General features: G+C 41.7%; 1 protein-coding gene and 1 pseudogene across 1 annotated transcript in view; both read right to left on the reverse strand.

Annotated features, from left to right (window-relative positions):
• LOC133240934 (ubiquitin-conjugating enzyme E2 variant 1-like) overlaps positions 1 to 9,861 on the reverse strand; it is a 48,235-nt gene extending 38,374 nt beyond the window's left edge. The window contains exon 1 of the mRNA XM_061405917.1: positions 9,772 to 9,861. Coding sequence (XP_061261901.1) covers positions 9,772 to 9,861 — 90 coding nt within the window. The remainder of the gene's footprint in view (positions 1 to 9,771) is intronic.
• A 2,839-nt stretch (positions 9,862 to 12,700) lies between these two features.
• LOC133240935 (uncharacterized) overlaps positions 12,701 to 25,881 on the reverse strand; it is a 56,346-nt pseudogene continuing 43,165 nt past the window's right edge.

A 25,881-nucleotide genomic window follows, 5' to 3' on the forward strand; every position in this document is an offset into this window, starting at 1 on the left:
TGGCTCAGACTGTAAAGGATCTGCCTGCAATGCAGGATACCTGGGTTCGATCCTCGGGTTGGGAAGATTCCCTGGAGAAGGGAATGCTACCCACTAAAGAGCCTCTTGATGAAGGTAAAAGAGGAGAGTGAAAAAGCTGGCTTAAAACTCAACATTCAAAACATGAAGATCATAGCATCCAGTCCTACCACTTCATGGCAAATAGATGGGGAAACAGTTGAAACAATGACAGACTTTATTTTCTGGGCTCCAAAATCACTGCAGATGGTGACAACAGCCATGAAGTTAAAAGAAGCTTGCTCCTTGGAAGAAAAGCTATGACCAACCAAGACAGCATACTAAAAAGCAGAGACATCACTTTGCCAACAAAGGTCCATATAGTCAAAGCTATGGTTTTTCCCAGTAGTCATGTATCAGATCAGATCAGTCGCTCAGTCGTGTCTGATTCTTTGAGACCCCATGAGTCGCAGCACGCCGGGCCTCCCTGTCCATTACCAACTCCCGGAGTTCACTCAGACTCACGTCCATCGAGTCAGTGATGCCATCCAGCCATCTCATCCTCTGTCGTCCCCTTCTCCTCTTGCCCCCAATTCCTCCCAGCATCAGAGTCTTTTCCAATGAGTCAACTCTTCACATGAGGTCGCCAAAGTACTGGAGTTTCAGCTTTAGCATCATTCCTTCCAAAGAAATCCCAGGGCTGATCATCAGAATGGACCAGTTGTATCTCCTTGCAGTCCAAGAGACTCAAGAGTCTTCTCCAACACCACAGTTCAAAAGCATCAATTCTTTGGTGCTCAGCCTTCTTCACAGTCCAACTCTCACATCCATACATGACCACTGGAAAAACCACAGCCTTGACTAGATGGACCTTTGTTGGCAAAGTAATGTCTCTGCTTTTGAATATGCTATCTAGGTTGGTCATAACTTTCCTTCCAAGGAGTAAGCGTCTTTTAATTTCATGGCTGCGAATTGGACCATAAAGAAGGCTGAGTGTGGAAGAATTGATGCTTTTGAACTGTGGTGTTGGAGAAGACACCTGAGAGTCCCTCAGACTGCAAGGAGATCAAACCAGTCAGTCAGTCCTGAAGGAAATCAGTCCTGAATATTCATGGAAGGACTGATGCTGAAGCTGAAACTTCAGTACTTCAGCCACCTGATGCAAAGAATCAATTCACTGGAAAAGACCCTGATGCTGGGAAAGATTGAAGGCAGGAGGAGAAGGGGATGACAAAGGATGAGATGGTTGGAGGCATCACCGACTCAATGGACATGAGTCTGAACAAACTCTGGGAGGTGGTGAAGGACAGGGAAGCCTGGTGTGCTGCAGTCCATGGGATCTAAAGAGTTGGGCACGGCTAAGCGACGAACAACAACTCCATCCCACTCCAGTATTCTTGCCTGGAGAATTCCATGGACAGAAGAGCCTGGCAGGGCCATGAGGTCATAAAGAGTAAGACACGACTGAGTGACTAACACACATCCCTGAGAAAGTACCTTTAAAGACAAATGCTACAAAGACCACTACTGCTGCTGCTAAGTCACTTCAGTCGTGTCTGACTCTGTGCGACCCCATAGACGGCAGCCCGCCAGGCTCCTCCGTCCCTAGGTTTCTCCAGGCGAGAACACTGGAGTGGGTTGCATTTCCTTCTCCAATGCATGAGAGTGAAAAGTGAAAGTGAAGCCACTCAGTCGTGTCCGACTACTAGCGACCCCATGGTCTGCAGCCTACCAGGCTCCTCCGTCCATGGGATTTTCCAGGCAAGAGTACTGGAGTGGGTTGCCATTGCCTTCTCTGAACAAAGACCACAGTTAGAAGAAAAATATGTCTGGCCCGAATACCTCACTGTACTGATGACACTGAGGTTCAGAGCAGCTGATCTGCCACAGTCCCACTGCTGGTGGGGCACCTTCAGGGTTATAACTCAGACTTTCTAACCTTTTGTCTGGTGTTCCTTCTATTAACCATGTTGAACGTCTTAAAAAAAGGAAGCATTCAATGTCATCTTAAAATGAAGGGAGGAGGGATCCTCAAAGACAACTTCATTGAAAGGAAACATTTTCTGCAGTAAGTTAACAATTTATAGAATGCAGCAATGAGATATGAGGAAAGGGGCATTTTTCTCATCTTTTGTTATTGGCATTGACCCTGAAGGCCCTTAGTTCTCCCCCAGAAGCTTAAGGGGCTTAGATCAAGGGCAGATTTTGAAACTGAATGTATTCAGATTAAGCAAAACCTTGAGTGAGAGGATTTACTCCCCACAAGCTGTTGCCAAGTTGGGGCTGTCCCAGCCAGGCCCCTTTTCCTCAACTGCAGTTGACTGGTTTCCAAGTTGCTAGCATTCAAGCAGCCCAGTTTCCTGGGACATTAAATATCCACAGAGCTTCATCAGCCTCCTGGATCCTTTCCTATTTCTCCACTGTTTTTAGACAGGTTTCGGGTAGGCTGCAGATTTTCTAACAATCACCCAAGGAGATGATCCTGGGGAAATTACCCAGAGATTCGGAGTCTAGAAAAATGCTCCTTTCTTATTAGTGTTTGACAAGTCACAATGAAGATTATTCCTAGCAAGGAGGATATTTTGCCATGATAATCTAGAAGACAGAGGCAGCTGGGAGTCCAGGGTTACAAGTGGTTGTTTATTTGGGGACTTTTCTTTTAATGTCATTTCCCTGGTTTGCTGGATGCCACTGCTACTCCTCAAGTCTGAAAAATTGCCACTGATTTTGAGAGTCTTGAATGTGGCAGAGAAAACAGTTGCCAAGTTTCCATGAAATTAAAAAAGACGCTTGCCCCTTGAAAGGAAAGTTATGACAATTCTAGACAGTGTATTAAAAAACAGAGGCATCACTGTGTTGACAAAGGCCCGTCTTGTCAAAGCTATGGTTTTTCCAGCAGTCATGTATGGTGGTGAGAGTTGGATCATAAAGAAGGCTGAGTGCTGAAGAACTGATGCTTTCAAATTGTGGTGCTGGAGAAGATTCTTGAGAGACCCTTGGATTACAAGGAAATCAAACCAGTCAATCCTAAAGGAAATCAGTCCCGAGTATTCATTGGAAGGACTGAAGCTGAAGCTGAAGCTCTAATACTTTGCCCAGCCAATATGGAGAGCCAACTCATTGGAAAAGATCCCAATTCTGGGAAAGAGTGAAAGTAAAAGGAGAAGAGGGAGAAAGAGGATGAGATGGTTAGATAGCATCACCAATTCAATGGACTCGAACTTGGGCAGACTCCGGGAGATAGAAACAGGGAGGCCTGGCGGTCACAAAAAGTCAGACACTTAGCGACTGAACAACAACATTTTGAATGAGCTCTGTCTTTAAGACTGAATTTCTTTAAGTGTTTAAAAGGCCTCAAATTTTTCTTTTGTGTCTATATTTTTAAAAATAGCTTCTATACTTTGTTCTTCATAATACCTGTTTGTTTTAGAAATGTTGGAAGTATGAGAAAAGCATAAGAAAAGAAAAATCTTCTGTGTTCTCACCACTCAGAAATAAAAGTAATTAACATTTTTGGCTCCAAGCTCTTTTAGAATCATTTTAAAATATCTTAACAGGATGCTGGTGAGGATAAAGTTTGAGGTGAGTCTCCCTAATCCCCACAGGATGGAAGGCAACCTGTGTACTCCGTCTCTGAATCAAGCACAAGGAGAATCACCTATCATTTATCGAGCTACTATCTCAAAAAAATCTTAGTCAAATTGTATGGAATCAGAGAACCCCATTGAATGGGTAAGAAACTGAGCACCAGAGAATTAATTGACTTTCCCCGTAACACCTGGCATCTCAGAGGTAGAGCAGGGACCAAAAAACCTTTCTGGCTCATTTTAGTGTTTCTTCTCCCCTCACTGTACCAGTGTGTCACTAGAGAAAGAATTATAGTTACAAAATTCAGTTTGAGTAAGAACATTTGGCTATGCCAAAACTCAGAGCACAAGGAATTTTTATGTACTAATTATTTGGCATTATGGAGAGAGAAATAATCTCCACATAAATAGAAATTTCCAAACTACCAAAGGTCAGCTTTTCAAGCACAAAGGCCTGCATTTTAATGTTAGCCAGTGCCAGTGGAAATTATTCTAAATATTCCTTTTTAAAAGACAGGCACATTTAACAACACAGTTTTTTTCTTGATGACTCGAAATCATAATTACAAGCATCAGTTTTTATTCTATCCTACAACAGAGTGAGTCCTTCTGGGATTGGTAAATTATAAACCCCTAATGGTTCCAGACTGCTAAGCTTTCATCACGTTATGTTTGCTTTATATGGATTTTCTGTCTCCCCCTTCACAATCAAGCTGTCAGCTATTATTTCTTACTGCTCCCAGTATGTCTGAGATCTTCTCCTCATTTGTTCCCCATCTGCTATGCTCCTGCTAATCTTTTATGAGCTGGAGAAGCGGATATCCACATGTGTTAGAAGTATTTGTAACATACAAGTAATTAGGCTCTGAGTGAGTATTGAGGGGTTTCTCAGTCATAAAGTTAGTGAGCAGATTTAGGAACACATATTTTGACTGCTCAGAAGCCGTTTTAAATTTGCATTCTCTTCAGATTGACAAATAAATAATATCCAGATAAATGATACATCACAGTACTTTAAAAATAAATATAAACAGACATGAAGAACTCAGAAATCCTTTGCTGATCTTATACACATCATTCTTTCCTTGGGAAGCGATCCAAATCTCTAAGCAACACAGTGGGTCCTGAGTTCATAATTTCTTTCTTTCATTTCTTTTGTTGCTGTTGTTCAGTCTGTAAGTTGTGTCACACTCTGCAATGGACTGCAGCAGGCCAGGCTTCCCTGTCCTTCACCATCTCCTGGAGTTTGCTCAAATTCATGTCCATCGCGTCAGTGAAGTGCTCTAACCATCTCATTCTCTGCCACCCTCTTCTCCTTTTGCCTTCAATCTTTCCCAACATCAGGGTCTTTTCCAACGAGTCGGCTCTTTGCATCAGGTGGCCAAAGTACTGGAGCTTTAGCTTCAGAGGTTTGTAACACTGTACAGGAGGCAGTGACCAAAACCATCCCAAAGAAAAAGAAATGCAAGAAGGCAAAGTGGTTGTCTGAGGAGGCTTTACAAACAGCTGAGGAAAAAAGAGAAGTGAAAAGCCAGGGAGAAAGGGAAAGATATACCCAATTGAATGCAGAGTTCCAGAGAATAGCGATAAGCAGTCCTTCGTTGCTTTTAAACTTCTAAAATTTACTTTACAACATACAATTGGTCTCTTTAAATCTAATGGAGGCACAGCCTCGGCATCGCTCGTGAGGGCCTCTTCAGTGCAGAGGACAGGCCTCTACTATCAGGGCTGTTGCCCACCCCTGCCCTTCATTTCCTGACTCCTTCCCCCTGCTTCCAGCTGCTGTTTTCCCCTCTTCAGAGCCAAAGGTGCCAACTTTTCATTTCTTCATTTGTGGCTTGCGTAATTTTGAAAAGATCAAAACAGCTTTCCCTTAATTCAAACTTTAAAATTCTTTTAAATGATCAATAAGACGGACTTTCCTACTCTAGCCCCCCATTTTCTCCCAGATTTTAAATTTCTAAAAACTGTATTGCCAAGAATAAACAAGTAAGTGACATGGACCAGGAGGAAGCTAATGTCCCTGCTCACGCGATGCTGAGATCATTCGGAACGCTACCATTAGAAATGGTGCTGCAGGAACAGCATGGGCTGTAAAAGCCAAGTGATTTGCAAAATTATGCCAAGAGGAGGAATTACTCAATACAAACACCTGCTGTGGAGTGATTATCAAATTATCCACAGTGTAGCTATGACCCTGCAAGTTGACTTTCTTCCCCCCACTCGCCCTCCCCCCAACTCCCAACACCACGCTCGTTTGTATTTACCAGTAAACAGCCACAAAACCACTGCACTCTGCTAAACCAAAAGGCCAAATTAACTGACTCGCCTTGGAATTAATGAGGGGCTGTAATAACAACAGCCCAGCCACATCAGAATGGGGCATTAACCATTTGCAAAAGACTTCCACATACACAGGAGCTCAGTTTGCAACAATTGCTCTAACCCCAAGGTGGTTCCCACTGATGGGTTCTCCCGAAACATCTGCAAATCTTTAAAAGAAAAACCAAAGTTAAAATACACCCCAACCATCTGGTCTACTTCTTCCCACCCCCCTCCACCACCACTTTTCTTTCCAGCTGTCAGTTTCTAAAGTGTATGTTTTAATTTTCCATGGTGGACCACATCCAAAGCTTTTTTAAGGAGCATGGGAGTCTATTCTTCTCTAAAATCTGTACGCAGCCATGAATTACCACAGCTGGCTCTGGTAACACGCGCAAAGGCCAACGTACTCTCTGAGACGATTTCTAAGGCTATTGTGAGTGACATTAGGCCTGTTTCTGGCAAGAAATCCTCTAGTTGTAATGTACACCATCTTAAGTGGTCTTTTTGTGATCAGGGTCCCAGCTCTTACACAAATGCAGGGCACATTTTCCCCAATGGGTGTCCCAAGGAGAGCTTGGGAAGAAATCATCATTATCAAGGCGGTTCACCCAGACACACAGACTTGCTTGTTACCGTATTTAAAGAAGTGGCCACAAAGAAATAGTCATTGCATTTACAATAGGAGAAACCTAGTATGCATTTCCAAGGAATCACATTTTGGGGAGAATTACAGAATAATTACACATATGCTTAGATCACGAGCATTCAATGAAGCGGACAGTATTTTGAGGATTTAAGATGTTGGCGTTGTGGTCGTCTCTAAGAAACCGGGATAATTCAGACATTCAAATGCAAAACTGCACCATTTGGAGAGTGTAGTGCGGTCTGTTCTGGTCACTGTTACAAATTCGGAGAGGATTCCCTGGCTGCAGACATTAGAGGCACTTAATACTTAAATCTGTTTCCAAATGTAAAGCATAGAACAAAACTGCTGTGCATTAATGAAACATATCCTAACACTGGGAGAGTAAAAAACAATGACAAGGGCTTTGCTGTGTGCAACTTGATAAGGTCCTCAGATGAAATATCACTAATAACACGTTAGACATCCATTTTAACACTGTTAGGGTTTTCAGATAAGGTTGGAATTAACTTTATCCTAGGCTGTTGTCTATAACCAATTACTATAAATGAACCTCTTTCATAGGTCTAAATACTGATTGTTCATGTTAGTTGTATTCAAACTGCCAGGAAATCAAGTATTCTTGGAAGTTCTTGCAAGGATCTTAAGAAAAAGACTTTAAAAAATCTAATATCTTGTTTACTCATATATTATTCATTTCCTGAAGGAATGTATCATGTGTATGTATTTTTAAAAATACACATCTTTATCATTTTTGCTGGGTCAGTGGCAAAAAACTTTCTACTGCACACGCAAAAGTGGCCTTCTAAATGCTAAGGATTTTTTCTTTTTATAATTAAAAAATTGGATAAAAATAAGAATTCAACAGATATAGACCAAAAACTCAGCATTTTATGAATTTGAAAAGATTTCCAATTTCATGTTCCAATTTAAAGCTAAGTAGTTGTCTATTTAGGAAAATCTTCCATGTGCAAATACATGGAATTTGCATTTTCAGTAAAATTTCAAAACATCTCCTAAAATCCTGTGTTCAAAATATCAGAATAACAAGAACTTTGCAATTCTGGCAACCACCTGGAAACTCTTACCAGACAGATTTATGCAGAGTGTTTTTCAACATGTATAGATTTGTTTGATTTTATGCAAACGAGTCATTCTATAAAATGTAGCAAGGCAAGAAATTCTCCTAAGCTGGTCGGATGCAGCTAAGAATCGAGTTACCAAGTAACACAAAACAAAAGAGATGAAATAGAGAAATTAGTCCAAAGCAAAACAAGAGAAGTGCAGGAGAAATTTGGAGCTGGCAATCTCCTAATGTGAAAGGTTAATCACAAGATTTAAAACCTAATCTCACTCTCTAAGGCAGCTCATGTAATTGCATACATTGTAAAGAGATATGAGAACAGTGGGAACAGGAAAAAAAAGAACAACAATCGAGCTTGATATAAACTGTAAATTTAATGTGGAAAAAAAGCAAAAACAGGCAGAGAACTCAGCAAGGGGTCAGCTGGGGAACTAAGACAGTAGAAATGATTATAAATAACTACTTTTAAAGAAAAGACAACCTTTAATTTTTGGATTGATCCATAGTCTAATGGGATACTCCCTAAAGGCTCTTTAGATTAATTCCATTCATCTGTGTTGCCTAGCGAATATTTATAGGGAATCTATCATGTGCTGATACTGTGGGTATACACAGGGAGAAGAAAGCCATAGCTCCCTAGAGCAGATAGTACCAACTGAGAGTTGAGAAGAAGAAATCACTCCACAAAAGAGCTGGTATTTAAACTCTGCCTGGAAGAATGGGCAGGACTTGGCCATATGCAGGTAGGAATGGAAAGACAGGAGCAGAGGCAGGAGAGTCTGGAGTATGCGCATAAGTCAGAGGCAACTGCAGGTGGACTGGAGTGCAGCTGACAGACACAGAAGCAGTGTGGGCTGCAAACGGAGATGGGTAGACATCATGGGCTCTGGAGGAAATTGACCGCTTTCTAATGGGAAGTGGGAAAACACTGGAGTTTGGGGATTCCAGGAATGGTCTGACTCTAAAGGTGTTGAAGAAGATTAATCTATGTGGGGCAGTCTAGAAGAGGAAGAGGAAAACATCATCTCAGCAGAATATATTTCAGGACAGCGAAAGCACAGAGATTTGTGTTTTGGGGCTAGAAAGCACTGAAAGCATATTTATAAGTTACGTATTTCTAAATTTTAAGACGCACTTCTTGCTAAATTGGAAATGAAGTAAGAGGTGCCATGGAGGAACATGTAATTTATCAAGAACTCATGGAAGACCCAGTGGGTGTGACTCAAACCAACTTCCCCAGTTTTTCCAGAGAGATCTCTGGGTGTGTGTTAAATGCCAGAGACTGAATGGATTAAAAAAACACACCAAGGGTGTATATAATTCCCTATCACAGCAAGAATTTGGATACATCTCAGGCCCAACCAGGACATACAACCAGCTGCCCCATGAGTAGCCCCTGTGTCCAGAAATGTGCTAACTAGGCTAAAAATCGTCTCTGCGTCAACATCAGGAAAGAGAAGCAAGTGAACACACGAGGAAGCCCTTGGCAAAAAGTGCATGGTGTCAGGGCTTGGGGGCAACATTTACTAAGGAGGATAATGTACAGGTGAGTAGAATGTTTTGGGGGTTTGTTTTCATAGGGACATTTCTTTACTTGTCATATTTATATGGGCTTCCCTGGTGGCTCAATAGCAGGAGACACGGGTTCAGTCCATGGGTCGGGAAGATCTGGGGGAGGAAACAGCAACCCACTCCAGGACTCTTGCCTGGAGAATCCCATGGACAGAGGAGCCTGGCAGTCTACAGTCCATGGGGGTCACAAGAATCAGATACAAATTAGTGAATAAACAACGACAACATATTTATACAACACTTAATACTTTTCAAGGTGCTTTTATTAACTTAAAAATATATATATTTATTTATCATTTATTTGGCTGTGCCAAGTCTTCGTTGCGATGTGTGGGATCTAGTTCCCTGACCAGGGATTGAACCTGGGCCTCCTGCATCGGGAGCATGGAATTTCAGCCACTGGACTACCAGAGAAGTCCTCCTCAAGGTGCTTTTAAATATATGGTTTCATTTCCTCCAATAACCCCATTATTCTCCTTTTACAGAAAAAGTTACCAAAGCCCTGTCAGACTGTATGACTATCTCAGAGCTTCTTGGTAGCAGGGTGAGCACCCAGAACCCACCTCTCTGGATTTCTCCTTTATGTCTTCACCCGGTCTGTTCCTCCTTATCATCAGCAAATATTTATCAAGCATCTGTTCTGTAGAAGCCATGCTTCTAAGTCTGAGGAAAGCCTTAGGTTTTCCTGGGAGAGTTAGAAAAATCCTAGCAGGGTTTTTGGTGGCGAACGATAACCTGGCTCATCTTTCCTGCATAGCGCCCCCTGGTGGCATGTAAGATAAGCGTTGAGAAGTTTTTAGAATTCAGAAATTTTGAAGTTGAGTTTTTAAGACTCAACTTCATGGAAAGATGAGACTATTGAAACATAGAAAATAATTTTATAAGGGCTCATCTAATCCAGTGCTCTCATTTGGCATATTAAGAAACTGATGTCCAGGGACTTCCCTGGTGATCCAGTGGCTAAGACTTCGTGCTCCCAATGCAGGGGGCCTGGGTTCAATCCCTGGTCAGGGAACTAGATCCCACATGCCACAACCAAGACCCAGCACAGCCAAATAAATGTTAAAAAGAAAGAAAGAAAGAAATTGATGTTCAGAGAGGTCAAGCAATTGTGCTCTTGGCAGTACAGCATTCTAAACCAGCGCTTCTCTTCCGTAAGAAAGGCACCCCTTGGCCTCTTCCTCATTCACCTCTTCCTCATTCACCTCTCTCCTCATTCACCTCATTAATATTCATGCCACAAAGGCAATGTCCTTGGGAAGGAGGCCATGGAAAGGATAAGCCCCTGGTATTTGCACAAATGGACACCTCCTGGATTCTGCTCTTAATAGTTATGTGACCCGTGTGACTTTATCCCCCTCATCCTCCTCTGAGCCTCAGTATCCTCATTGCTAAACTCAAAATATTCCCACCTTACTGGGTTGTTTTAAGTGTTGAATGAAATAATTCAAGTGACACCTTAGCACAAGCCTGGCATGTAGCAAACACTCAATACAGGGTCGTTGCTATTATGCTTGGTCAGTCACCTCTATCTGGAGTCATCAGCCCTAGGCATTTGGTAAGAAATATGTATGTAACAGGAAATCAATAGGTGGGTACTTACAGATGAAGCCTTTGAAATTGCAACAGGTATAGTAACTTGTTAAAGGCCTTATTTCAAATAACTGGCAACATTCTAGAAGTTATATGCAGCATTCTTACATTATGTCACCACCAACTCCACCATTAAAAGATTTTTGTTGGTCTTTGTATCATCTGCAGCTGTTGTCTGTAACAATCCCGAATTTCACACGTGAAAAGGTTGCTATAACACCTGATTGGCCCTTAAGTCTATAACTTGCACCCCTTTTAAGACTCATATTTTTTGAAATATAGTAGGAAAAATAAGCTCCTCCCACAAATAATAAAATTATTAGAGGCTTTCAAAATTCTCTGGAGAGTTAAACCAAAGAAATGTGGTGCTCATCTGTTCCTATAATAGGTATGCTGTCCCTAAATTTCCATTATGCACCCGGCAGCTAACTGAGCTCATTTTGAGAGCAGGTATTTAAGAGAATGTTTGCTATATAGTCATCCCTCGGTATCCATGAGGGATTGGTTTCAGGACCCCTCACAGATAACAAAATTTGAGGATCCTCAAGTCCCTTATATAAAATGGTGTAGTATTTGCATATAATCTATGCACATCTTCCTGAATACTTTAAATCATCCCTAGATTACATATAATACCTAATACAATGTAAATGCTGTGTTAATGTTGTGAATAAAATGTAAATATTTATGTAAATAGTTGCTGCTATATGGCAAATTCAAGCTTTGCTTTTTAGAGCTTCTCCGGATTTTTTTTTTTTCTTTTTGGAGTATTTCGAGCAGCAATTGGTTGAATCCACAAATATGGAACCCAAGGGTGTGAAGGGCCCACTGCATCTATATTCAGAATCTTAGTAACCTATGGTACCTAAGGACCCTCTAGGGTCCATGTAATTACTAAGAATACTCTTTAACTCTCAGAAGATTTCAGATTTAGACAATAAATTATATATATAACAAATTATATAGCCATCCTACCAACAAATCATGGGGGGAAGGAAAATTTCCCTCTTCTTTGATATTTTAAATGGAAGGAAAATATTGGACTAACCCTCTTATAAACTACCATGAAAACTGAACAAATAAATGGAACAATTATGTTCACACACTGGATAAGAGTTAGCTCAGGGCTGCGGGTTAAGCACGATGATTACCCCAGATTTCTTTCCGCTGGCATTTTCCAAATCTCAGAGCAGACAAGGCGAATCCAGAGTATGGTAGTTTCATGGAACAGAGGAGAAAAGTCAAATTTCAGAGAGGCTGAGACAATCAGAATTTGTGAGGAAAAGTACTGAAAAGAGAGCTACACAGTGGAAGAACTCTCTAAATCTGCGTAGAGTACTGTGAGCCTGTGAATATTAATATTAAGCCACACACACACGGGTGGGACTCCACAGTCCAGGCAAAGAACAAGCCCTCCAGAGCTGTCAGCTGAACAACTGCGGAAGTTTGCACAGTGCGAGGAGACATGTGAGTTCCCTAGAGGCTGTGACCTGGCAGAGTACCTATAAAAGCACACATCGAGGCATATCCTAATTGTTGAAAACCAATCATAAAGAGACTATCTTAAAAAGCAGTCAGAGAGCAAAAAATACAACACCTTTAGAAGAATGAAGATAAGGATTATCAATGATTTCTCAAGCCAAACTATAACAGAATGGCATTTTTTAAATGGTGAAAGCAAAGAAAAAAATGATTTTGTATTATTAAATACATCATGTATAAAGGCATCAAAAATATGAAATACCTAGGGATAAATCTAACAAAATAAGTTAGGAACAGTATAGTAAAAACAAACAAAAAAAATGGAACTGGTAGAAATTAAAGAAGACTAAAATGTTCACAGATTGGAAGATTCGATATTATTAAAATGTCTGTTTTCCACAAATTGATCTATAAAATTCAAAGCAATCTAAAGGAAAATCCTTGAGATGAAACTGGGATTTCTAATTCTTCACTTTCACTCATGGAGTCTTCACAATCTATAACATTTGCCCAAAGGGAGGTTGGCATTCTTTCTGCTTTTCCTGTGCTTTCTGAGTTTGTCAGGCTGGTTTTATGCTATCGCACTCATCATGGGAAATACCTCAGGGTGAAGAGTTTGATGGTTTGGAACCTGTGCCTTTAACGTATTGGGAGAGGATCATCAAAGAGATCATTGTCACCCTCCTAAGCCTACGTGAATTGTTCTGTGTGCTTAGTCACTCAGTCATGCCTGACTCTTCGCAACCCCATGGACTGTAGCCTGCCAGGCTCCTCGGAGCATGGAATTTTCCAGGTAAGAATACTGGAGTGGTTGCCATTTCCTTCTTCAGGAAATCTTCATGATCCAGGGATTGAACCCACATCTCCTGAATCTCCGGACTCGGCAAGCAGATTCTTTACCACTGAGTCACCTGGAAAGCCCATGTGAATTGTTCCAGCTCTCTTCAATTTTCCAAGTGGTTTATACTTTGGCTCCATACCTTGGGAAGACTGGCATGAAGGCTTTAAGATTTCTTTAACTTCATCTATAACTGTGCCTACTAGAATGACATTTGGATATGTCATTCACATATTTGGATATAAGCAGCTCTTTGCGGGAAACTGCCCTCAGCAGGAAACCCCCTTTCTGGTCACTTTAGTGAAGCTACATTGTCACTAACTTTCAACCAGGTACCCCCATGCTTTGCTCATCTCCAGCCCTGGCACACTTTTCTTGGCTCACACAATACCTTGCCTAACCTGTTGGCTCTTTCCTCAGATCAAAAGTAGTAGAAATGAAGCATAAGTAATTAACAGATGACTAGGTCTCTCCCCTAGCTTCCTCTTTCAGTAATCTCATGAACCAACTGTGTGAACAAGATAACATCTAAAGAAAGATCTCAAGGAGTCAACAAACTTGCTCACAGTGGAAGATGGCTGAGTTTGAATACCAATCTCAATGATTAACCAAGATTATTCCCCTTTTCCCTTTAAAAACATTCATGACTGAGCAGAATCTGGTTCAGAAGGTAGTTTTGGGGGGAGCAAGAGTTTGCCTTTTCCCCAGATTTCCGGCATTCTGATTAAAAACAATTTTCCTTTCTACCCACAACTGCCCCTTGGGTACTGACTTTTGAGTGGGGAGCAGTGAAACCTGAGTTTGGTTACATTCATAGGACAAATGTGGCTCAAAGTATGTTTAATCTCATTGTAGGAGGAGTGAATTTAAAAAAAAAAAAAAAGGAGGGGGGGACCTCTGTAAGAACTCTCTCCAGTCCTCACAGTGACATTGGTTTTTCTGGCTCTTTCTCCAAACCACATACTGAATGGCTTAATGCTGGTGGTATGGAGTGAAATTCTATTTTTGGAAGTAAGTCCGCAGGGTAACTTATTCCACTGAAAATATTCCTCTGCCTTTGAATGCTGACATTCATGGATCTGAGTGCTGTAGTCTTCTATGACATGATGAAGAACTATTGGTTTTGTTCAGTCGCTAAGTCATGTCCAATTCTTTGCGACCCCATGGTCTGCAGCATGCCAGGCTTCCCTGTCCTTCACTATCTCCTGGAGTTTGCTCAAATTCATGTCCATCAAGTCGGTGATGCTATGAAGGATGTCAGGCATGTTTCTAAACATGTCTAGATTATCCTCGTGAACCTAGACTCTGACTCGTCACTAAGGTTGGTGAATACCCCTACTCATCAGCTGCTTTGCAGTTCAGCCATACCATATGGTACAGACCAAGCACCCAGCTTCAAACCAGCTCTGACATTCCACTTACTGACACTCCTTCTCGACTGGGAATTTGATAATATTTTGGACTGCAGAAAGCAGTATCTAAGTACACACTCTGGATGTTTTGTACTCTGCCCACAGAGTGCAGAAGCTCCATTCTGGCAGCTTCTCTTTTTGCCAGTCTGACATACCCCTGGTATGACAGTTCTGTTACTACCCTGAGATATAAACATAATTGACCCTGGGCAAGGACCAGATGGTCAGAGAGTCACAACAATCTCTCCCTTCTCACTTGATGCTTCATCGATGAAAGAAATCTGGGTAGGAGTTTCAGTTTCAGTTAATATAATTTGTTTCTCCTCCAAATCTGTACTTTGGGCTAATTGACAACAACCCTTTAGTAACAGGGAACAGTATAAGTAAACCTTCAAGCTGGGGGGAATCCGAGTCCTGCCACTTACTGGCTTCATGATCTTGGACAACTTATTTAACCTCTCGGATTTCTCAGTTTCCTCATCTGTACTTCAACCTTCTTTTCAAGGAAGGGCCTCTTAATTCCTTCATATGATCCTTGTGGAGGTGGGCCAGGAAGTAGGCACAGGCCCTCAGGTTCTCCCTGCCCAAGCAGTCAGTGGAGATGGTTAGGCTGCCCCGCGAAGGAGCTCACAGTGCCAGCTGATCCCCACTGACTGGCAACCCAGCAGGGCATGGAAGCACATGCCAGTGTTAACATGTGCTAACACTTCTGGAAATCTGCCGAAAGATTTCTTAAACATGAAAGAAAAGCGCTAGCAATAACAGAAAAATACGAATTGAATTTTAACAGACTTAACAGCTTTGATTTTTCAAGAAAGAGTGTCAAGAAAAAGAAAGGTCAAGTCTCATACTTCTAGGAAAAAGTATTCACAATACACATACCTGGAAAAATACTTGTGTCCAGAATAAATGCAAAGAACACTTAAACTCAGGGAGAAGACAGCAATCCATTTCTCAAATGGGCAAAAAATCTGACAGTCATTTCACAAAAGAATATACATATTCTTGAGAGAATATCTGTGAGGGAAATTTTGGAGGTGATAAAAATGTTCTATGTCTTGACTAGCAGGGAGGATACATACATTTGTCAAAATTCAATGAACTGCACATTTTAAATAGGTGTATTTTCTTATATCTAAAATATAACTCAATAAGGTTTTTTTAATAAAAGGGAAAGGGGAGGAAAAGGGGAAAGTTATAGGACATTATGCAGCTATTAAAAAGAATAAGGTAAACATCTACTTCTGAATTTAAAGATAGGATATCAAGTGAAAAATGAGTTATTGAATAGTACCATTAATCCCATGAACTTTTCAAAAAAGTAGTCTCTCCTCCCCTCCCCCACCCAAATATATATATTTGCTTATATATACCCAGAGAGAATGGTTACAGAAAAAAAGCAAGTCAAGGGCTATTCTGTAGAGTATCAGAGGAAAGAAGGAGCAGGCTTTTGTTTTCATTTTAATACCCCACTGTTTACCCAGTCACGCACCACGAGCATCTGGGTTGCTTCTATCTTTTGACTACTGTGACTTAGCGCTGTTATATACCTTTCTGTACAAATATCTGCTGAGTTCTTGCTTTCAATTCTTTTGGGTATATATCTATAAGTGAAATTGCTGGATCATGTGATTATTCTGTTTAAATTTTCCTCATCTGTAAAATGGGCATGATAATCCCTGCTCTGTTCACACCCCCAGGGCTTTGAGAACCATATAAAAACCCCTTTGTAATCTGTTAAACATCAAATTCCTGTAAGAGATTATGAGAAAGTTTTTGTGAAGAGTACAATTCTAAAACAGAAGTGTGTATAAATAATTTAAAAACAATGAATGCTTCATGTGCCAAGTACTGACCTACGCATTTCACAGATATTAGTAAACTTAACATTGGAAGGACTGATGCTGAAACTGAAGCTCCAATGCTTTGGCCACCTGATGCAAAGAACTGACTCATTGGAAAAGACCCTGATGCTGGGAAAGATTGAAGGCGGGAGTATAAGGGGAAGACAGAGGATGAGATGGTTGGATGGCATCACTGACTCGACGGACATGAGTTTGTTGAGCAAGCTCCAGGATTTGGCCATGGACAGGGAAGCCTGGTGAGCTGCAGTCCATGGGGTCGCAAAGAGTCAGACACGACTGAGTGACTGAACTGAACAAATGTAAGCCTCAAGGTGCAATCTTGTGAAGTAGGTTTTGCTACAGTTGGCCCTCCAAATTTGTGGGTTCCATATCTACAGATCCAACCAACCACAGGTTGAAAATATTCAGGACAAAAAAGAAACTTCCAGAAAGTTCCAAAAAGCAAAACTTGCATGCATCAGCAACTATTTTACATACTATTTACATTATGTTAGATAGTATAAGTAATATAGGGAGGATGTGCATGGATTGCATGCATTTGATATAAGGGACTTGAGCATCCATGGATTTTGGTATACTTGTGTGTCCTGGAACCAATCTCCCATGGAAACCAAGGAATGATTTTATTATCATTCTATATGTGAGAAAACTTAGGCACAGAAAAGCTGCATAATCTGCCCAATGTCATATACCTAGTAACCAGGAGAATCAGAAAAAACTTCAAGGAGTAACAGACTTCCTCACATGACAGAGTTCTTTCCTCATTTAGGTTTTATCATAATTTACAATTTCAAATTTTGAAAGACAAAAAATGCACGTATCTCATTTCAAAGCTATATTAGTAGTTTAGGAAATGCAAAGGGAAATAAATCTGTTACTATAAATGCTACCTAAGTTTCTTCATAAATGGTTACTTCTTTGATTCTGAAAGAGGAGAAGAATCTAGACTTTTTAAGTATCACCAAGTGTAGGTATCACAACAACTGGCTTCTGAAAAGATTCTGACCTCCTTGTTACTGTTGGAGTTTGAGGGAATGGGTGGGGGAGCACAGAGGGAGGGGAGCAGTGTCTGCCTTTGGCATCAACACGAAGGAAAGAGAAAGCAAAGGAAAGCATGAGTGAGCCAATAGGAGACACACCATATTTCTAATGAGGTCTTCATGCCTTCTTTGTCTTCAAATGAAAACTAGAACCATGAAATTCCTTTTCTGTTAATGTTAAGATGTGGTAATGCCAAGCATTCATGACCATAAGCATGGAAAATTGATGAAATTACAATCTGTTCAGGGAAATAATGTAGTGATGAGAGAAAAACTCTTCACCTGTGTCAGGATCCTGATGGCAGCTTTTAAAAACAGGTGAACATTCTCTTCCCCCTCTGGGGGAAGACATCCCTTTGTATGACATGCCAAGTAGATGCATATGGGAAAAGGCCAAAGGAAACAAAAAGAGATTGACACAAATAATTGAGATATTTTTAAGGGCATGTAAGTCAGTGAGCATTTCATTAGTATCATTTCAGCAATTTTCTGCTCTCCAAGAAGAAGCCAAATTGAAATCATATCCTTCTACTTAATGAGCAAAAGAATGTGATTATCTTGCTGGAACATTAAGATTTGAGATGTTCATGTGACGTAAATCAGAGTTAATCTAAGTAAAATGAACCTAGCCCTTTCCCAGGAATGCTTTTCATCAGAATACATTAAAAGTCATCACTTCTTTAAGAGCTATTAACAGCCACAACTCAATATTCAGAGTCATGCATTTCTAACATACGCTATATCGAAGTCTCGAGTAATTGAAAAAAAAATTGCTCGTTCTGGCTTCCCTGGTGCTCAGACGGTAAAGAATCTGCCTGCAATGTGGGAGACCTAGGTTCAGTATTCTTGTCTGGAGAATCCCAGGGCCAGAGGAGCCTGGAGGGTTAAAGTCCATGGGGTCGCAGTCGGATACGACTGAGTGACTAACACACACACACACACATACACACACACACACAATTGTAGAGCATTCAGCTTCCATCTTAAGTACCATCTCCAAAGGTTCAAGGGTACGTGACTATCAGTTATTGCTGGTTAACTAGTCAACTTAAACTTTGTAGCTTAAACAATAACCCCTTATTAATGCTCTCAAAAACGACAGAATGATCTCTGTTCATTTCCAAGGCAAACCATTCAATATCACGGTAATCCAAGTCTATGCCCCGACCAGTAATGCTGAAGGAGCTGAAGTTGAACAGTTCTATGAAGACCTACAAGACCTTCTAGAACTAATACCCAAGAAAGATGTCCTTTTCATTATAGGGGACTGGAATGCAAAAGTAGGAAGTCAAGAAACACCTGGAGTAACAGGCAAATTTGGCCTTGGAGTACGGAATGAAGCAGGGCAAAGGCTAATAGAGTTCTTCCAAGAGAACGGACTGGTCATAGCAAACATGCACTTCCAACAACACAAGAGAAGACTCTACACATGGACATCATCAGATGATCGACACTGAAATCAGATTGATTATATTCTTTGCAGAAAAAGATGGAGAAGCTCTATACAGTCAGCAAAAACAAGACTAGGAACTGAATGTGGCTCAGATCATGAACTTCTTACTGCCAAATTCAGACTGAAATCGAAGAAAGTGGGGAAAACCACTAGACCATTCAGGTATGACCTAAATCAAATCCCTTATGACTATATAGTGGGAGTGAGAAATAAATTTAAGGGACTAGATCTGATAGACAGAGTGCCTGATGAACTATGGACAGAGGTTCGTAACATTGTACAGGAGACAGAAATGAAGACCATCCCCAATAAAAAGAAATGCAAAAAAGCAAAATGGCTATCTGAGGAGGCCTTACAAAGAGCTGTGAAAAGAAGGGAAGTGAAAAGCAAAGGAGAAAAAGAAAGATATACCCATTTGAATGCAGCGTTCCAAAGAACAGCAAGGAGAGATAAGAAAGCCTTCCTCAGCGATCAATGCAAAGAAATAGAGTAAAACAATAGAATGGGAAACACTAGAGACCTCTTCAAGAAAATCAGAAATACCAAGGGAACATTTCATGCAAAGATGGGCTCAATAAAGGACAGAAATGGTAGGGACCTAACAGAAGCAGAAGATATTAAGAAGAGGTGGCAAGAATACACAGAAGAACTATACAAAAAAGATCTTCGTTACCCAGATAATCACGATGGTGTGATCACTGACCTAGAGCCAGACATTCTGGAATGTGAAGTCAAGTGGGCCTTAGGAAGCATCACTACAAACAAAGCTAGTGGAGGTGATGGAATTCCAGTGGAGCTCTTTCAAATCCTGAAAGATGATGCTGTGAAAGTGCTGCACTCAATATGCCAGCAAATTTAGAAAACTCAGCAGTGGCCATAGGACTGGAAAAGGTAAGTTTTCATTCCAATCCCAAAGAAAGGCAATGCCAAAGAATGCTTAACACAACTGCATTCATCTCACACGCTAGTAAAGTAATGCTCAAAATTCTCCAAGCCAGGCTTCAGCAATATGTGAACCGTGAACTTTCTGATGTTCAAGCTGGTTTTAGAAAAGGCAGAGGAACCAGAGATCTAATTGGCAACATCTGCTGGCTCATCAAAAAAGCAAGAGAGTTCCAGAAAAACATCTATTTCTGCTTTATTGACTATGTCAAAGCCTTTGACTGTGTGGATCACAATAAACTGTGGAAAATTCTGAAAGAGATGGGAATACCATACCACCTGACCTGCCTCTTGAGAAACCTGTATGCAGGTCAGGAAGCAACAGTTAGAACTGGACATGGAACAACAGGCTGGTTCCAAATAGGAAAAGGAGGATGTCAAGGCTATATAATGTCACCCTGCTTACTTAACTTATATGCAGAGTACATCATGAGAAACGCTGGGCTGGAGGAAGCACAAGCTGGAAAAAAGATTGCCGGGAAAAATATCAATAACCTCAGATATGCAGATGACACCAACCTTAGGCAGAAAGTGGAGAAGAACTAAAGAGCTTCTAGATGAAAATGAAAAAGGAGAGTGAAAAAGTTGACTTAAAGCTCAACATTCAGAAAACTAAGATCATGGCATCCGGTCCCATCACTTCATGGCAAATAGACGGGGAAACAGTGGAAACAGTGTCAGACTTTATTTTTTGGGCTCCAAAATCACTGCAGATGGTGATTGCAGCCATGAAATTAAAAGACGCTTACTCCTTGGAAGGAAAGTTATGACCAACCTAGATAGCGTATTAAAAAGCACAGACATTACTTTGCCAACAAAGGTCTGTCTAGTCAAGGCTATGGTTTTTCCAGTGGTCATGTATGGATGTGAGAGTTGGACTATAAAGAAAGCTGAGTGCAGAGGAATTGATGCTTTTGAACTGTGGTGTTGGAGAAGACTCTTGCAAGTCCCTTGGACTGCAAGGAGATCTAACCAGTCCATCCTAAAGGAGATCAGTCCTGGGTGTTCATTGGAAGGACTGATGTTGAAGCTGAAACTCTAATACTTTGGCCACCTCATGCGAAGAGCTGACTCATTTGAAAAGACCCTGATGCTAGGAAAGATTGGGGGCAGGAGGGGAAGGGGAAGGGGAAGGGGAAGAGGATGAGATGGTTGGATGGCATCACCAACTCAATGGACATGGGTTTGGGTGGACTCCAGGAGTTGGTGATAGACAGGGAGGCCTGGTGTGCTGCGGTTCATGGGGTCGCAAAGAATCGGACACGACTGAGTGACTGAACTGAACTGAACTGGTATACGTACTTGCCGCAGTACCTAGGACACTGTAGTTATGGTGGGGAGGGGAGACAGGGAGAAACAAGGTCACTAAATGACCTTAAAAAGTCGTGTGCTGTCCTGATACACTTTTGTTCTTACTATCTAGTTTGAGGGGGTAAATGTAGAAACATGAATAGTGTATTACAGCATGAGATGGGATGATATGCCATGGTACCTTCCCCTATCATTTCATATAGTGGAAGCTCCCACAGGCAGGGTTGAAAATTGGCCAGCTACTTGAAGGAGCAGTTAAAGCAGAGGATTACACAAAATAATACACACAGACTTATCTAAAATGTGTTATTTTAATCTAAAACATGTATACAAACATCAATCTGCCAATCTCCTAAATTTGGACCTATGCTTTTCTTTGAGGACAAATCTTATAACTGGTGTTCTGCATCACCTTTCTTACAGAAAACACACCCTTAATAATCACATATGATTTCCAGCTTCATTTTTATTTTAGCCTATGGAGAACTTAGAGACACTTGAGGAACAAGTACAAAACCTTCTGTTTTTATTGTTTTCCCTAATAGTCTTAGTTTTCTTTACCTGGCTAGCAATTTGTTTTAGTGATCATCTTTAAACTTAATCCCAAGACATCAAACTTAGTTTCTGAAGGAACAACAGCTCTTTCATTTTGCACTGAAATGTCATTGATTTATCTCATATTTAGTTAAATCATATAACTACAGTAGAAGAACAACTGGCATAAAAAGGCTTGCGAACAAGCAACTCTCTCTTGGTAAGCATACAACTCAACCCATGATAGTAGACACATCCACGTGGCTGCAGATTGACTTGTAAGCCAAGATTGTTCGTGGGGCCTAAGAATATAACTGCATACTTAATAAGGAAAACAGAAACCAGTGGTTTATCTGAATTAGTTTGAAGCGGAAATTGCTTAAGAGCACTTTTTAGATCTGTATGTACTGTCATGGAAAGATATTTAAAAACCCAGGATGAATCCCAACTTAACTGAAAAGAAACCCCCCAAATCTATATACATCCACATGGTGCAAATGCACAGCTTTCACATTTGTCAGTCTCTACAATCATGTGAGCCAATTCTTTAAAATAAATATCTTCATATATATATATTTATATATATACACATAGACACACGTTCACACACATGATGTGCATTCTCATGACAGGCTTTTAGTTTCCACCAGGAATAAGCAAGAAAAGTAGGTCAGAGGCTTTGAGTCTTAAACTCTGTGAGGCTTAAAGTCACTGTTACATCCACTTTTGTTAATTCCTCCCATATTTCAGTCATCAAATGGTTCAATGCCAAAGTGTCACAGCTAGTTTCAGAGATGGCATAAAAAGGGCCACAGAGCAGGTGTATGCTGCTCCCTAGCTGCGCTAAGAAGAATCCCAGAGGGGAGATTTGGGGTAGGACCCAAAGTCACAGGAGCAGGCTGAGGCCCGAGACATACAACAAGGAAAAATAAAGCCTCCAGGAAGGCAAATCCCACTCAAGGTTCTAAGACCTAAGAGCAGAAAGGCCTCTGATCACTCCCCTTCCAGACAAGCCCACAATTTCTAAGAGTTAGGGGATGTACAGAGGTCACTTGAATGCTTGATATAACCCTCTCTTCTGTGCTGATTTATAGGATAATAAGCATCTAGTAGAAAGAAAAAAAAGAAAAAAAAACCACTAATGAGGCTGACAGGTGTGCCCACAACAAACTTAAGCTTTCCCAGGCAGTCAGTCTAAAAAAGCATTTTTCCACCAAGGCCAAAGAGACATCTCCAGCAGGTGACCCTTTCATTTCCTACTAATTCAATTTGTATAGCAATAAGCATAGCTCATCGACTAAATCTGCCTTTCTCTTAGCAAGGAACCTGATATGCCTTGAAGTTGCTCACTTAATTCCCATCTCCTGTTACAATCAGGAAGCTATATTCTGACTTGATTAAAATTAAGAAATCTGAGATTTGGAAAGAAGCTTAGCATACATCAAGAAGAAGCTTTAGCCTCTTCATTTGATGGTGAGGACCTGAAAGGTCATACAGAAACCCTCAAATAAGACAGACCAGGGATTGAGTGCTGCAGAGCAGAAACTACCCAGGGAAAGGGATCCAGGGTGCTCAGGCAGACTGGCCACATGCGTGGGGTCAGGCAAGGGTGAGGCTGGATGCTGGGGGGTGACAGGGTGGATGATCCATTTCCCAGGAGAATGGCAATATGGTGATCTGGTTCAGCTCCTGCCAGGAAGTCCTTGTACCTTCCAACCTCAGCTTAAATACTTTCAGTGATGTGATGGGGAGCTGGGGGGTGGGGTGGGCAGGGGTCTCACCATTTCAGTTCAGTTCAGTCACTCAGTCCTGTCTGACTCTGCGACCCCATGGACCTCAGAATGCCAGGCTTCCCTGTCCATCACCAACTCCCAGAGCTTACCCAAACTCATGTCCATTGAGTTGGTGATGCCATCCAACCATCTCGTCCTCTGTCGTCCCCTTCCCCTCCTGGCCCCAATCTTTCCCAGCATCAGTCTTTTCAAATGAGTCAGCTCTTCGCATGAGGTGGCCAAAGTATTAGAGTTTCAGCTTCAACATCAGTCCTTCCAATGAACACCCAGGACTGATCTCCTTTAGGATGGACTGGTTAGATCTCCTTGCAGTCCAAGGGACTCTCAAGAGTCTCCTGCAGACCCAAAGTAAATTTTGTTGTTGTTGTTTTTGGTTTTTGCTAATCAAATCAAGTCTGCTTCCTTGAAACTTCTACCCATTACCCCAGTGGTTCTCACCTTGGCTGACATTTAGGCTTACATATGGAGCTTCGAAAAAGTCCTGAAACCCCAGCCTACACACCACACCAATCAAATCCGAATTTCTGAGGTGAGAAGTGTGGGTGGGGGAGGGGACGTAATATGTGCGTAAGCGCATGCGTGCTAAGTTGCTCTGTCGCTTCCGACTCCTTGCGACCCTGTGGACTGTAGCCCGCCAAGCTCCTCTGTCCATGGGATTCTCCAGGCAAGAATACTGAAGTGGGTTGTCATGCCCTCCTTCAGGAGATCTTCCTGACCCAGGGATTGAACCTTCCCCTCTTATGTTTCCTGCATTGGCAGGTGGGTTCTTTACCACTAGCGCCACCTGGGAAGTGCCAACCCAAGCATTAGTATTTTAAACTCCAGTACTTTGGCCACCTGATGCGAAGAGTTGACTCATTGGAAAAGACTCTGATGCTGGGAGGGATTGGGGGCAGGAGGAGAAGGGGACGACAGAGGATGAGATGGCTGAATGGCATCACTGACTCGATGGACGTGGGTCTGGGTGAACTCCAGGAGTTGGTGATGGACAGGGAGGCCTGGCATGCTGCGATTCATGGGGTCGCGAAGAGTCGGACACGACTAAGCGACTGAACTGAACTGAAAACTCCTTGGATTGTCCCAACTGGGGAGCCAGGTTTGAAAAAACCTCTGCTTTTGGTTCAGTTTTTGCATTAATTCGCTAGGGCTTCCATAATAAAATACCACAGATTAGGTGGCTTCAACAACAGAAGTTAATTTTCTCACAAGTCTAGAGACTGGAAGTCCAAGATCAAGATGTCAGCGGGTCTGATTTCTCCTGAGGCCTCTCTCCTTGGCTTGTAGATGGCTGCCTTCTCCGTGTTCTCACATGGCCTTTCCTCACAATGTGTGCATCCCAAGGTCTGTCTGTCTTTTCTTACCAGTCAGGTCAGATTAGGGCCCCATCCTTATGATCTCATTTAACCTTAATTACCTCCATAAAGGCCAAACAATCACATTAGGGACTGGGGCTTCTTATGTGAAGGGGCATGATGGGGGAACAGGGAAGGAGACACAATTCTGTCTGTAACAGTTCTGCTCACTGACTAGAACTGGTTGATTTAGAGCTCCTTACCCACAGTGCCATAGCACCCACATAGGCCATGGGGTGTCAGGTTGTGAAAGTGGCCAATTGGATTCTGGGGCCATTGGAGGCCCTAGGAGAGCTGCCTCTAGCCCTGTGCAGCTATCCAAGCATCCTTTGAAAACAGCAGGGCCAGATGCCATGCCCAGCAATCTCATGAAGCCCAAAATCAGCAAACAAAAAGAGTTATGTCTGGCTTTCAGTTATTTGGGCAGGAACATCTCCTTGGCAGATAGCTGCAGAGTACCCACAGGGCTACTGGAGGAGTCCCGGGTGCTCAAGAAGCATGAAGCACAGGACAGAGAGTCAGGGGTTAGGGGCCACACGGGTGGGCTCCAGGTGGTCGCTTCTACCCTCTCCCTTCACATAAATCAGGTGACATATTATGACAAATGAAGTCCTGGCAAAGAAGTGGATTCTACAAATTAGGGCTCAATCATTCTTTTGAAAGACTGACGTGTGTCTAGAACAGTAACTGGCACTTAGTAAGCCTCAATAAATGAATGAACCAATTAATAACTGAAAATATTTTATTGGATTTGAAATCCATTAGAAATGTTACAAGAGATTTCAATGTTAAAAGTTAATTACACTTAATTACAACTCTTGAAACTGCTGAACAATTGGAAGAGTATTTCTTTCTACTTTTGTCTCGTGTTATGAAAAATGGTTTTCATTGTTGTGATTTTCAAGAATTGGAATAGCTTACCATTAAACAGTCTTGATCAGAATCGTGTGTAGCTGGGCTTCCCTGGTAGCTCAGTGGTAAACAAAGCACCTGCCAATGCAGGTGATTCCTGACCACTGTAGGATCTTCTCAATCCTTGGGTGAAGAAGATGCCCTTC

Source organism: Bos javanicus, chromosome 29 (genome assembly GCF_032452875.1).
Source record: "Bos javanicus breed banteng chromosome 29, ARS-OSU_banteng_1.0, whole genome shotgun sequence".
Taxonomy (NCBI): domain Eukaryota; kingdom Metazoa; phylum Chordata; class Mammalia; order Artiodactyla; family Bovidae; genus Bos; species Bos javanicus.